This window comes from Eulemur rufifrons, chromosome 30, assembly GCF_041146395.1.
Source record: "Eulemur rufifrons isolate Redbay chromosome 30, OSU_ERuf_1, whole genome shotgun sequence".
Classification (NCBI taxonomy): domain Eukaryota; kingdom Metazoa; phylum Chordata; class Mammalia; order Primates; family Lemuridae; genus Eulemur; species Eulemur rufifrons.
In genome coordinates this window covers 102,041,328-102,053,556 of record NC_091012.1, presented here as the reverse complement: position 1 = coordinate 102,053,556, position 12,229 = coordinate 102,041,328, and the positions used below count along the sequence as shown (strand labels likewise).

Sequence of the window (12,229 nt, the reverse complement as noted above, 5' to 3'; positions counted from 1 at the left end):
AGATGGAGGATGGATAAGTGATTGGATGGACTGATGGATGAATAAGTGGAAGGTTCCATGGATCAATGATGCATAAGTTGGTAAATGGATGGATGGATGGATAGGTGATTGGATGAATAAATGGGTAGATGGATCAGTAGGTGGGTAGAGGGTGGATAGGTGGTATCAATGGACAGATGGATAGATAGGTACATGGACAAATGGATGAGTGGATGAATTAGGTAGATAGGTGGATTGATGGATTTATGGACAGGTTGGGAATAAATGGACTGATGGATAGGGGAATGTTTGTATGGATGAGTTAATGAATGGGAAAAGTGAAGTGAGTGAATAAATGATCAGTGGAGCTATGGATGGGTGGACAGATGGGTGGAGAATGGATAAGTATGTATAGATTTGTGAATGGTTAGGTGGATAGGGTGAACTTACCAATGGATGAGTAAGTGGGTGAGTGGATTAATGACTAAATGAACAGATGGGTGGGTGGAGGGATAGGCAGAGTAATTGATTGGCTGGGTAGAGGAATGGAGAGGTGGACAAATCAGGAGTATTATAAGTGGGCAAATGGAAGATTACATGGGTGAGTAAATGGAAAGGCTAGAGTCGGCCCAGCATTACTTCTCCCACATCATCACACACCTTTAAGATTCAGAATCCTCTGTGTGTGCTGTGCCCTGTGCCATCGCCTTTCACATTATTTAATGCTCCAAATGACACTGTCAAGTTGGGATAACTCGCTCCATCTGACAACTGAGGAAACAATGCCAGTCACTTGCTCAAGGACACAGCAATGGTGGAGCACACCTGTAGTCCCAGCTACTCTGAAAGCTGAGGTATGAGGATCACTTGAGCCTAGGAGTTCAAGGCTGTAGTGTGCCATGATTGTGCCTGTGAATAGCCACTGCACTCCAGCCTGGGCAACACAGCCAGACCCTGTCTCTTAAAAAAAAAAAAAAAAAAAGACACAGCAAGTCAGTGGCAAAGCTGGGATTTGAACTCACTCATAACTTGCCAGAGGCACTCTGTGCTCAGTGCTCTTGCTGCCCAGGAGCAGAGCCCTCTAGGGGAGAAGGTATGATTTGAGGCCACTGAATATGCATAGATGAGGGAGACTGTCCCCTCAGAGTGGGGCCTGCCTGGAAGAGAACTTATAAGGGGGTGGGACCTGGACTGTCCCCCTCTGCACTCACCAACCCCTCATTTCACATCCCAAAACAAGAAGATGTATGCTCTGGTCCCACAGCAGAAGTCTTGGTTAGAGCTGGGGCTCTAACCCAGGCTGTGCTCCCCCACCCAGGGGCAGCTTTGGAGACCTGGCCACCCAGAGAAACACTCCCCACCAGTTACCCCCCACCCCTGCTTCTCCTGCCTTTCCACAGTCAGGGGGGCAGGGAGGGGACAGCGCTGCATCATTCTCCGTGGCACTCCACTCTGGGGCCATTAACAGACGCCTCCCCATCGATCGGATCTGCTAAGTGCTGCTGATTCAGGCGGGTGGGGGTGGGGGCCTCTGGGGGCAGAGGGGGTAGGAGCAGGGCAGGAAGAGGGGGGAGTCCAGGAAGGAGGTGGGGAGAATTGGCAAAGTTCCCTGCCACCCCCATTTTCCAGATGACGCGACTGAGGCCCAACCAGCTTTGTAGGAGGCGGAGTCTCCCCAGGGTCCCTCTCAGGCTGTCCTAGGGGAGGGGGCTCAGGGAGCCACGAGGCCCCTCCCTGCCTCTCTCTCCATCTCCCGGCAAGCTCGGAGGGGCGGGGAGAGAGAGCCAGAGGAGGAGGAGAACTCAGGCAGCTCTGCAGAGGGGGCCAGGAGCTCCGGTGTTTGGTACCCCCAGCCCCACCGCTGTTGCTGCTGCTGCAGCGGGGACACAGGTGAGGACAGCCCTATGGGGAGGGGGAGGGGGCCACCAACAGCACTGTCCTTGTCCTTCCCTGGTCCAGCCCCCATGCCCTAGCCCATCCTGGGATAGTCCCCAGGGGTCCCACTGGACCTTGCCCTTCCAGAGCCTCCTTCCAGGGACCCAGCCCCCTCCCCCTGCCCATGCTGCCTCCTCTCCAAGCCTGGCTGTGGCCGCTTCTCCTCTTCCTCCTCCTCCTGCTGCCGCTGCTGCCACTGCCGCTGCCCAGCACACACCGCCAGCCCCTCGGGGTGTGGTTTCCCCAGACCTGCCCCCAACAGTGGGACCCAGCCTTCTCCCGGCCTCCCTGCCAGCCTCCTGCAAAGCTCAGCAGCCCCCCTCCCTGGAGACACACCCAACTCTCTTTCAACACCCCACCCCCCTCTCCAGCCCATTTGGGGGGAACCCCCTTCCTCTTAGTCTTTTCAGGTCCCCTGAGTGCTCTGGGGCTGTGCCCAATTTCATTCCAATTGAGTCCCAGCCCCTAAGGCCCCTTTTTCATCTCTGCAGAACTCCTGAGGGTGTGGACCAGGTTTCTTAGCCCCTCTAGATACCCTCCTTCCCTGGATAACTCTCAGCCTCTTAAAAAATAACCCAGCCCCACATGTACCCCTCTAGATTCCCCACTCCCCTCCCCAGCCCCACCAGGAGGCCCCTCCTCTCCTTCCTTCCCCAGAACTCCTGTAGAGTGTAGACAACCCCCCCCCAGGCTATTCTTGGCAGCTCTAGGCACTCCCCAGACACCTTTCAGCCTCTTTACAACCTCCTGGTTCTACAGCCACCCCTCGAGATGCACCAGCCCCTTTTCCAGATCCATGAGGGACCTCCAACCCCTATATCTTTCCCCCCGAAGTCTTGAGGGTGTGGACAACCCTCCTCACCTGTCTCGGCCCCTCTAGACTACCCCCCTTCCAGACACTGTCAGCCTCTTTCAAGCACCTCTTGTCCCATTTCTACCCCTGTGGATGCCCCAATCTCCAACTCTCCAACCCTGCTAAGGGGTTCCAGGCCCTTCTTCCCTCCCTGGGACTAGACACCATGGACAACTCCCCACGGGTTTCTTGGCCCCTCTAGACACCCCCAGGCATCTCTCAGGCACATGTTCACTCCTCTACAATCATCTCAGTCTCTCTAAACGTTCCCTCATATCTTTCTTGGCCTTTCTGGACCCCCCTTTTCTGCTTCTCTCCATGTCCCCTCACCCCTTCTCAGCCCCTCTTGCCCAGGCCCCTCCTAGACCCTGTAAATGCCTCCCAAGCCCCTGCCCCTCTCTCTAGTTCCTCCTCCTGGTTCCTCTTGGCCTCTCTAGACACCCCCAGTTTCCTTGTCCGGGTGGCCCAGGGCCTCTCCAAGCCCCCACCATCCTGGAGACAGCCACATTCTCCTAAACGCCACACCCCCCCCCCAAGTCTCCGTGGGCCTGGGGAGCGGCAGGATGGCGGCAGGCGTGGCCACGTGGCTGCCTTTCGCGCGGGCGGCGGCGGTGGGCTGGCTGCCCCTGGCCCAGCAGCCCCTGCCCCCTGCGCCGGGGGTGAAGGCGTCTCGCGGGGATGAGGTTCTGGTGGTGAACGTGAGCGGACGGCGCTTTGAGACCTGGAAGAACACACTGGACCGCTACCCAGACACCCTGCTGGGCAGCTCGGAGAAGGAGTTCTTCTACGACGCCGACTCGGGCGAGTACTTTTTTGACCGCGACCCGGACATGTTTCGGCACGTGCTGAACTTCTACCGCACAGGCCGGCTGCACTGCCCGCGGCAGGAGTGCATCCAGGCCTTCGACGAGGAGCTGGCCTTCTATGGCCTGGTCCCGGAGCTCGTCGGCGACTGCTGCCTTGAAGAGTACCGGGACCGCAAGAAGGAAAACGCCGAGCGCCTGGCGGAGGACGAGGAGGCCGAGCAGGCCGGGGACGGCCCAGCCCTGCCAGCGGGCAGCTCCCTGCGCCAGCGGCTCTGGCGGGCCTTCGAGAATCCGCACACAAGCACTGCGGCCCTCGTTTTCTACTACGTAACCGGCTTTTTCATCGCCGTGTCGGTTGTCGCCAACGTGGTGGAGACCATCCCATGCCGCGGCTCGGCACGCCGGCCCCCAAGGGAACAGCCCTGTGGCGAACGCTTCCCAATGGCCTTTTTCTGCATGGACACGGCCTGTGTGCTCATATTCACAGGTGAATACCTCCTGCGGCTCTTTGCCGCCCCCAGCCGTTGCCGCTTCCTGCGGAGTGTCATGAGCCTCATCGACGTGGTGGCCATCCTGCCCTACTACATTGGGCTTTTCGTGCCCAAGAACGAGGATGTCTCAGGCGCCTTTGTCACCCTGCGTGTGTTCCGGGTGTTCCGCATCTTCAAGTTCTCCAGACACTCACAAGGCTTGAGGATTCTGGGCTACACACTCAAGAGCTGTGCCTCTGAGCTGGGCTTTCTCCTGTTTTCCCTCACCATGGCCATCATCATCTTCGCCACTGTCATGTTCTATGCAGAGAAGGGCACAAACAAGACCAACTTTACCAGCATCCCTGCAGCCTTCTGGTATACCATTGTCACCATGACCACACTTGGGTGAGTGCAGACCCTGTGTTGGGGGCTGCCTGATCAATTGATTACACTCACCCTTTCCCTGAAATTAGGAAGGTTAGATGAATGATCTTTCGTTTTGTGCTTCAGTTTGCTCATCTGTAAAAATTGAGGGAGTTGGACTTAATCTTCAAATCCCTCCTAGCTCTGATAGTGCCTTGATTTTCTAGGTCAGGAGACTTGGGTTCAAGGATCATCTTAAGCTGCTTTCTTTCTGTTGATGTTGTTTTCTCGGGACCTCAGTTTCTCCCTCTGTAAAATGGGAAATGATGATCCCTTCATCATTTAGAGACAATTCAATGACATCACAGTTGTAAAAGTTCTCTGAATGTTTCTGGTGCAGAATATAGGCACTGACTTTCTATCACCCCGTTTTCCATTTTGAAGACACACGTCTCCCAATGTTCTAGAATTGTCTGTTGTGTGGGGCACTACCTGTGTGGCTTTGTGATTCCTCACTATTTCCCAGAACAAGATATTTTCATCATTATGTTTTTACTTCTAATCCCTGAGAGTAAATAGAGTTGGGCTAAAAGTATCAACTTGTGACATCCCCAAAGATATTGTCTAGGGCAGATTCTGTGGTCCTTGTCTAAGTTTCCATCACCTGGATTAGGTATACAGTTGGTGTTCAGTATCTGATGAGTGAATGACTGATGAATTGGGCTTGCTCAGTACCTTAATAAAGGTACAAAAAATTGACTTGGGGTTTCTAAGGAGTAGAAATTATTTCTGGTTGGAGGCTCAGGATCAGACCGACAAATAAATATCAAGTCCTGACAATGGGCTGGAACTGAGTATTTTGATGCTTTTTACTCTATTCGGTCCTCACAACAACCCTGTGAGGGTGGATGGCTGCCCATGTCTCATAGTCGAGGACATGGTCTGAGATGACACATCACAGAGCCAGAAATGGCCAAGTCGGAGAGACTTTTGAGCAGAGTCCTGAATGCTTAAAATGAGTCAAAATACAGAAATAAGCAAGAGCCATCCTAGGGCACAGCCTGAGCAAAGGCCTAGAGGTTGAAAACTGCAGAGGCTGCATTTCTGTGGAGGAGTTCTGATTGGTACTGTGGTTAGAACAAAAGTGTGCAGTGTGATCTTGGGCAAGTCAGTTACAGAACCTCGCTGAGCTTCGGTTCCCCCCTCTGTGAAACAAGCTAGTAAGGCTGGCTCTGCTCCATCTCTATGGGAGGGCGGCGGCATGGAGAGAGGCCGGGGGGGTTCAAGGCTCCCCCCTATTTTGTTATAAGAAGACAGTTTTCAAGGCTTCCTCTCGGGGAATGAGAAAGGGTCCTACCTAAAGAAGGTAAGACAAAGACAGGCAAAACCAACTGAACACTCCTCCTAGGACTCGAAGCCCCTCACTGGCCTGTGGCAGTAGGACTCTCCCAGCAGGAGGCTGTGTTTACTGCCTGTGATTTCCTCATTCTCCCCTCTGCTTGGTATTAATAGATTTCCAGCTGACTCAGAAGCCCAGTACACAGCTCGGATAGGGGCAGCAGATGGTAGGGGCTGAGGGCCAGGCCTGTTTCTCATCTGACCCAAACTGGTGGCCAGAGAGGTCATTCCCCACATTTTGCAGACCAAGAAACTGAGGTTCAGAGAGTCACAGTGCGTGGCCAGGGTTGCAGAGCAAGTCGGGGTTAGATGGGATGGAGAGGGGGACTGAGAGGTGGGTGGGCACTTTTCCTGACCTGGGCCTACCTCCCCCTGCTCCAGCTACGGAGACATGGTGCCCAGCACCATTGCTGGCAAGATTTTTGGGTCCATCTGCTCACTCAGTGGCGTCTTGGTCATTGCCCTGCCTGTGCCAGTCATTGTGTCCAACTTTAGCCGCATCTACCACCAGAACCAGCGGGCTGACAAGCGCCGAGCACAGCAGGTAACTGCACCTTCCATCTGAGCACCTCCTATTCCCCACACTCCAAGCCAGTCTACTTTTGGGCTTTACCCACCTGACCCATTATCTCCTCCTCTCTCTGTAGAAGGTGCGCTTGGCAAGGATTCGGTTGGCAAAGAGTGGTACCACCAATGCCTTCCTGCAGTACAAGCAGAATGGGGGCCTTGAGGTGGGTAGGGCCCAGATTGGGGTTGGGGGTGAGTGGTGACAGGGGAGGAGGGTACTGCCCTTATCTCTCTGCTCTGTCCACTGCAGGACAGTGGCAGTGGAGAGGAACAGGCGCTGTGTGTCAGGAACCGTTCTGCTTTCGAGCACCAACATCACCACTTGCTGCATTGTCTGGAGAAGACGACGGTGAGGCCTGATGAGAGGTGGCATGTCAGAATGGAGGGGGTTTCTCTGCTGCCAAGCCAGCTCCCTCCCTCGGATGGGAGGCTCATCACTAAGTGTGGAAATCACACAGAGCTTCCTGGAAGAGGCTACAACAGAGCTGAGCCTTGAAGGATGGGCAAGGGGAGGGGAGAGGGAGCAACTTCCAGAAAGGAGGGGACAGCCAGAGCAAAGGCCTAAGGGTGGGATCAGTGCCCATGTGTGACTTGTGACCCTGCCTCCTTTCTGCCCACAGTGCCATGAGTTCACAGATGAGCTAACCTTCAGTGAAGCCTTGGGAGCTGTCTCGCTAGGAGGCCGCACCAGCCGCAGCACCTCCGTGTCCTCCCAGCCAGTGGGGCCCAGCAGCCTGCTATCTTCTTGCTGCCCTCGCAGAGCCAAGCGCCGTGCCATCCGCCTTGCCAACTCCACCGCCTCAGTCAGCCGTGGCAGCATGCAGGAGCTGGACACACTAGCAGGGCTGCGGAGGAGCCCTGCCCCTCAGAGGTAAGCACCCCGCCCACCTGCTGGCCACATCTGGGGAAGCTCAGCGCTTAGACAAGTGGGTCTGAGATTTCAAGATTTTAGGCCTAGCAAGTCAAGCTCAAGCCCAAATGCCTCGATGCTGACAGCTTGGGCTTATCTTGTCTGGAACTCCTCATTTTTCATTCATTCTTTCACCAAGTATTTATTTATTGAGCACCTGCTGTATGGCCGGCACACTTTTAGGCACTTTGGAGGTAGCAGTGAATAGAACAGAGAGAAATCCAGTGGGATAAAACAGTTAATAAACAAATGCACAGATTATGTAGTGTGTCAAACAGTTGTGAGCGCCAAGGAGAAAAATAAATCAGGGAGCATACAGCAGGAGGTGATGCAGTTTCAATAGTGTGGTCAGGGAAGGCTTTACTGAGGTGACAATTAAGCCAAGACCTGAAGGAGGTGAAGGAGTAGGCCAGGCAGATAACTAGAGGAAAAATGTTCTAGGCAGAAAGAACAGCCTGTGCAAAGGCCTTGGGGCAGATGTGGGTGTGCGCATTGGAGCCGCAGCAAGTGAGCTACTGTGCGTGGGTGGAATGAGCCAGGGGGGAGCCACAGGAAGTAAAGGCTGAAAGAAATGAGGACCTGACGATCCGAGCGTGTAGATCCTACTGTAGACTCTTATAAGGACTTCGGCATTGTTAGGAGTAACCATGCGAGATAACATTTGTGTATGTGCTCATTATGTTCCAGGAACTGCTCTGAGCACTGTGTATCATTTATTATCTCATTGAATCTCCACAATAACCCCATGAGGTTGAAATAGTGTTATTTCTATGCTACAGATGAGAGAAAAGAGGTTTAGAGTGGTTAAAGTGAGACTAGGATTTGAACCCAGGACTGTCTGACTCCAGAGCCCTCACTCTCTACTGCCATAATTGAGGATATAGGCAAAGCACTTAGCATAGTACCAGGGACCCAGTAGGCACTCAATAAATTCCATGATTGCTGTGGAAAGTATTAAGATGACTTTTTAAGAGCCTTCCATCTTCCCCACCCTTGTGCACAGCCGCTCAAGCCTCAATGCCAAGCCCCATGACAGCCTTGACCTGAACTGCGACAGCCGGGACTTCGTGGCTGCCATTATCAGTATCCCGACCCCTCCTGCCAACACGCCAGATGAGAGCCAACCTTCCTCCCCTGGTGGCGGCGGCAGGGCCAGCAGCACCCTCAGGAACTCCAGCCTGGGTACCCCCTGCCTCCTTCCTGAGACTGTCAAGATCTCTTCGCTGTGAGGGGCGGGCCGCCCTATTCAGAGGGCCCTCTTCATTTTTGGGGACTCCTTTCCAAAGCCATATTTTGGGGAGGCAGAGAGGGGCAGGCCTGGGGATCCCTTCTGCCCCCTACCGAGAACTATGCAATGGAGTTTCATGGAATGGCCTACATGGTGGGGAAGTAGCCAGGGAATGGGAAACTTCCCCCCACCCCAGACAGTTCTCCTGGTGGGAGCTGAAGCACTAGGCTTCCACAGGCCCCTGGCCTCCTTGCCCCAACACATTGGGTGGGACTGGCCCCGCTCCCCGAGCTGGCCTCCTGCATGCTCCTCCCCTGGGGCCTGAGAGATAGGTAAAGTGCCTACCTGACATCTGAGCTCTGGCCTGAGAAGGAGAGTTGAGACTTCCTCTTCTCTCTGGCTGGGCTGTGGAGGGAGGTTTGGAGGTTCAGCAAAGAGAACTCTCACCTCTGATCTGTTCTCTAGGAGAGGTCCCTGCCCTCTGCCTGGCCCAACAATTCCCAGATTCTGAAGCTTGGAATGCAACCACAGGCTTCATGGGCTGTGCCGCAACAGTGGCCTGCCACCCCCAGGCCCTGGCTAAAGGGTCAGGCTGCCTCTCCCAACACACACAGATAGCACAAACTCCACCACACCCTTCCCTGGCTGCTGGAAATGGGGCCCCGCAAGCCTGTTCTCCGCTGGGCCCCCAGCAAACTCTAGCAATAGCAGCTGCTGCCGTGACATTATGCAAAGCCTCTGACCAGTCTGCTGCAGCATTTATATCTGCCCTAATCAGAGGGGCCACCTCTAACTACTTCTCCTTCTCTCTTCTCTGGTTTGCTTCCTTCCTGGGTTGGGCTGGAGTCTGGACTGGCTGAGATAAGAACCTGGTAGCCAGCAAGAGCTGGGCTGTGTTTGGAGATCATGGGCTGATTCCGTGTTCTTGGGAAGGAGTCCAGAAGTGTCAGGGGCTGAGGCCTGGATTGTTCCTGAACTCTTGGAGTTGTAGCAGACAGGAGGAACTTCTTGATCTCCTTCTCCTCCCCCACAACTCCTTTTCACATATTCCTCTCTCTTCTTCCTCTTGGGTCACCTTCCAGAACTCTGCTCTCAGGCTGAAATCTGCATCATCTCAGGTTCCCTGTCCCCAGCACTGTCCCCATGGAGCTGGTGACTGACAAAGATGTAGTTTCCGTCAGTCAATAAAACCTGAGAGGAGAGATGAGACTGAACACCTCCTGGGTCTGTGGGTTTGGGGGCTGGGTTGGGCTGGGGTGGTGGTGGTGAAATCACGCTGATTTCAATTCCTTTCAACTAGGTGAAGGGCTGGTGTGGGTAAAGGTATGGGAGGTGGATGGCTGGTGATGTATTCTGGAAGATGGGAATCTAGGAGAAATGAAAGAGGGTGGCTTGAGTCAAATCTACAGCGAGTGAGGCAGATTAGGGGTTCCTGAGACATTCCCCTTGGACATCATCTACTCCAGCCTCCTGATTCACAGATAGGGAAACCAAGACCCAGAGCAGCATGTAGTTTAGAGGAGACTTAAACCCAGGCTTGCTGACAGCAAACAACTTTGAATTTAACCATAATAAAAGCATCTCTCAGTTTGGTCAATTCCCGTTCCTTGTGGACATCCCCTACATTCTCTCTTCTGGGCTACTGGCAACACTAGGCTAGTGTGTAGCTGTAGAGCATCGAGAAGACAGACCTTGGATTCAGATCAACCTGGATTCTTTGGATGAGAGAATCACTTACCTTCTCTTGCCTCAGGTTGCTAGTCTGTGAAATAGAGATAACAATTCATTTAGTCACCAAATATTATTAATAACTGCCCATCATGTGCCAGCCCTGAGGATGTATAGAGTTGAGCATGGAAGGCAGACAATTAAGTAATTACGACATAGTGTGGTAGAACTATTATGGATTATAAAAGCATGTAAAAGGCAGGAGAACCTAACCTGGCCAAGACACAAGGAATGAGTTGGAGTTAGCCAGGCAAAAGATGAAAGGATGCAAATGTTCTAGGCAGAGCACAGTGTCCTGGAGGTTAGAGGGCGAGCTCAGGGCCTTTGGGGAACTGAAAGTAGTTCAGTCCAGCTAGGGAGGAGAGTGTGAGGCTGTGAGGAGAGGAAGGATGGAGAGGTAGGCCAGATCACAGAAGGCCCTGGAAGATATGACAAGGATTTTGGCCTTCATCCTAAGGACACCGGAGACCTCTAAAGGCTTATAAACAGGAAAGTCATGATGAGGTTCAGAAGAATCATTCTGGCTGTGGAGTGTGTATTATAGAGAAACAGTCCTGGAAGGAGGAAGAACACTGAGGAGGCTTTTGTGGTAGTCCAGTTGGTAGATAGCTGATGGCGGCTTGGACCAGAGTAGTGGCAGTAGAATTGGAGCGTTAAGAGATTTGGGAGGTAGAATTGACAGGACTTGGGATTGACAGGCATGTGGGTGTTGAGGAAGAGGGAGCAGTCAAGGTTGACTCAGCTTTCTGGCTTGGGCAATGGCTGGAGGTGCTAGTCACTGTCCAAGGGAACATTGAAGCTGTTAGTGCCCAGTGCCAGGTACATAGTAAGTACTTGATGAAGGTCAGCCACAATTATTATGAGTTTAGTTTTAGATGTGTAGTGCTGGACAAAAATATCCATTAGAGAGTGAGATATATGGGTTTGGAATGAGACAATCATGAGGTTATTCAATGTGATAATGTGCATAGGCATTTGTCACAGAGCCCTGAACACAACAGGCCCAGTAAATGTGAGTCCCCTCCTCCCATTAAGTCTCATGAGCAGAAAACACCACTAGAGTCTATATATTACTCACACCTTTCAGGCAAGGGTCAGCATCTGAAGGGAGGTGAGATGGTACTCAGAAAAACATTGCGATGGTCTCCCAACCTGTTGTATGGCTTGGCTCCTAAGACTGGCAGCAAGCACTCACCTCTCACAACACCTTCTTGGTTCATGAGAGCATCTGAACCCCAGAATTATTCCCTGAGGTAGTCTGGGCAGGCACTATCGTTCCCATTTTACACATGGGTAATCTCAGAAGAGATAATGACTTGCTCAAGGTCATACAGTTTGTGATGGTCCATTTGTACCTGGAACTGAGGTCCTCCTGACTCCAAACACTGGGATCCTTCCATTGCACCACCATGCAGGCTAATTTATTGAGCCCTTACTATGTGCTGGGCACACCACCATGCGCTTTACAAGCATTAATCTCTGATTCTCAAATTGGAATTATCATTGCCATTTAACAGAGAAGGAGAAACTGAGGATGGGGTAGGTGTTAAATGACTTGCCAAAGATCACTCAGGAAGGGAAGAGCTACGATTAATTTATAGCTCTCCAGCCACTCAATAGCCAGGATTTTACCAACCCCATTGCGACATGCTGGCTGGTGACGGAGCCTGTTCATAAACATTCGCTGGACCCAAACAAACTCAGTTTTAGGAAAAGGCAGTGCCGCGCCTGCGCACTAGCCACAGGAGCGGGGAGGTCAACGCGAGGGCGAGAGTGCGGCGGTGCCAGAGAAGGCGTGTCTGTTTTCCAAACACCCACTGTCTCCACGCTGTGTGTCTGCCCCAGGGTTGGTCTGTCTGATGTGAGTGACAGAGTATTTCAGCCAATCACCACAGAACGTCACCCTGTTGCCAGGGTGAAGCGGTGCCCGCCTCTGCCGGAAGGGGATTTGCAGGTGGGTGGGACCGGAACTGACGTTATAGGGGAACG

The 12,229-nt window shown here is 53.1% G+C and overlaps 1 protein-coding gene across 1 annotated transcript; it reads left to right on the top strand.

The window, feature by feature from the left end:
- The first annotated feature begins 1,765 nt into the window (after window positions 1-1,765).
- On the top strand, window positions 1,766-9,719 carry KCND1 (potassium voltage-gated channel subfamily D member 1). Its single transcript, XM_069462965.1, has 6 exons — window positions 1,766-4,451; window positions 6,189-6,351; window positions 6,455-6,538; window positions 6,625-6,723; window positions 6,995-7,245; window positions 8,288-9,719. Exons 1-6 carry the CDS (start codon window positions 3,331-3,333, stop codon window positions 8,511-8,513), a joined length of 1,944 nt encoding a protein of 647 aa, XP_069319066.1. The 5' UTR covers window positions 1,766-3,330; the 3' UTR covers window positions 8,514-9,719.
- The last annotated feature ends 2,510 nt before the right edge of the window (window positions 9,720-12,229 follow it).

Coding starts and splice junctions, on each gene's coding strand:
- KCND1 (XM_069462965.1), top strand. CDS start 3,331: ATGGCGGCAGGCGTGGCCACGTGGCTGCCTTTCGCGCGGGCGGCGGCG. Junction 6,724..6,994: donor ATTGTCTGGAGAAGACGACG/GTGAGGCCTGAT, acceptor TTCTGCCCACAG/TGCCATGAGTTCACAGATGA. Junction 7,246..8,287: donor AGGAGCCCTGCCCCTCAGAG/GTAAGCACCCCG, acceptor CCTTGTGCACAG/CCGCTCAAGCCTCAATGCCA.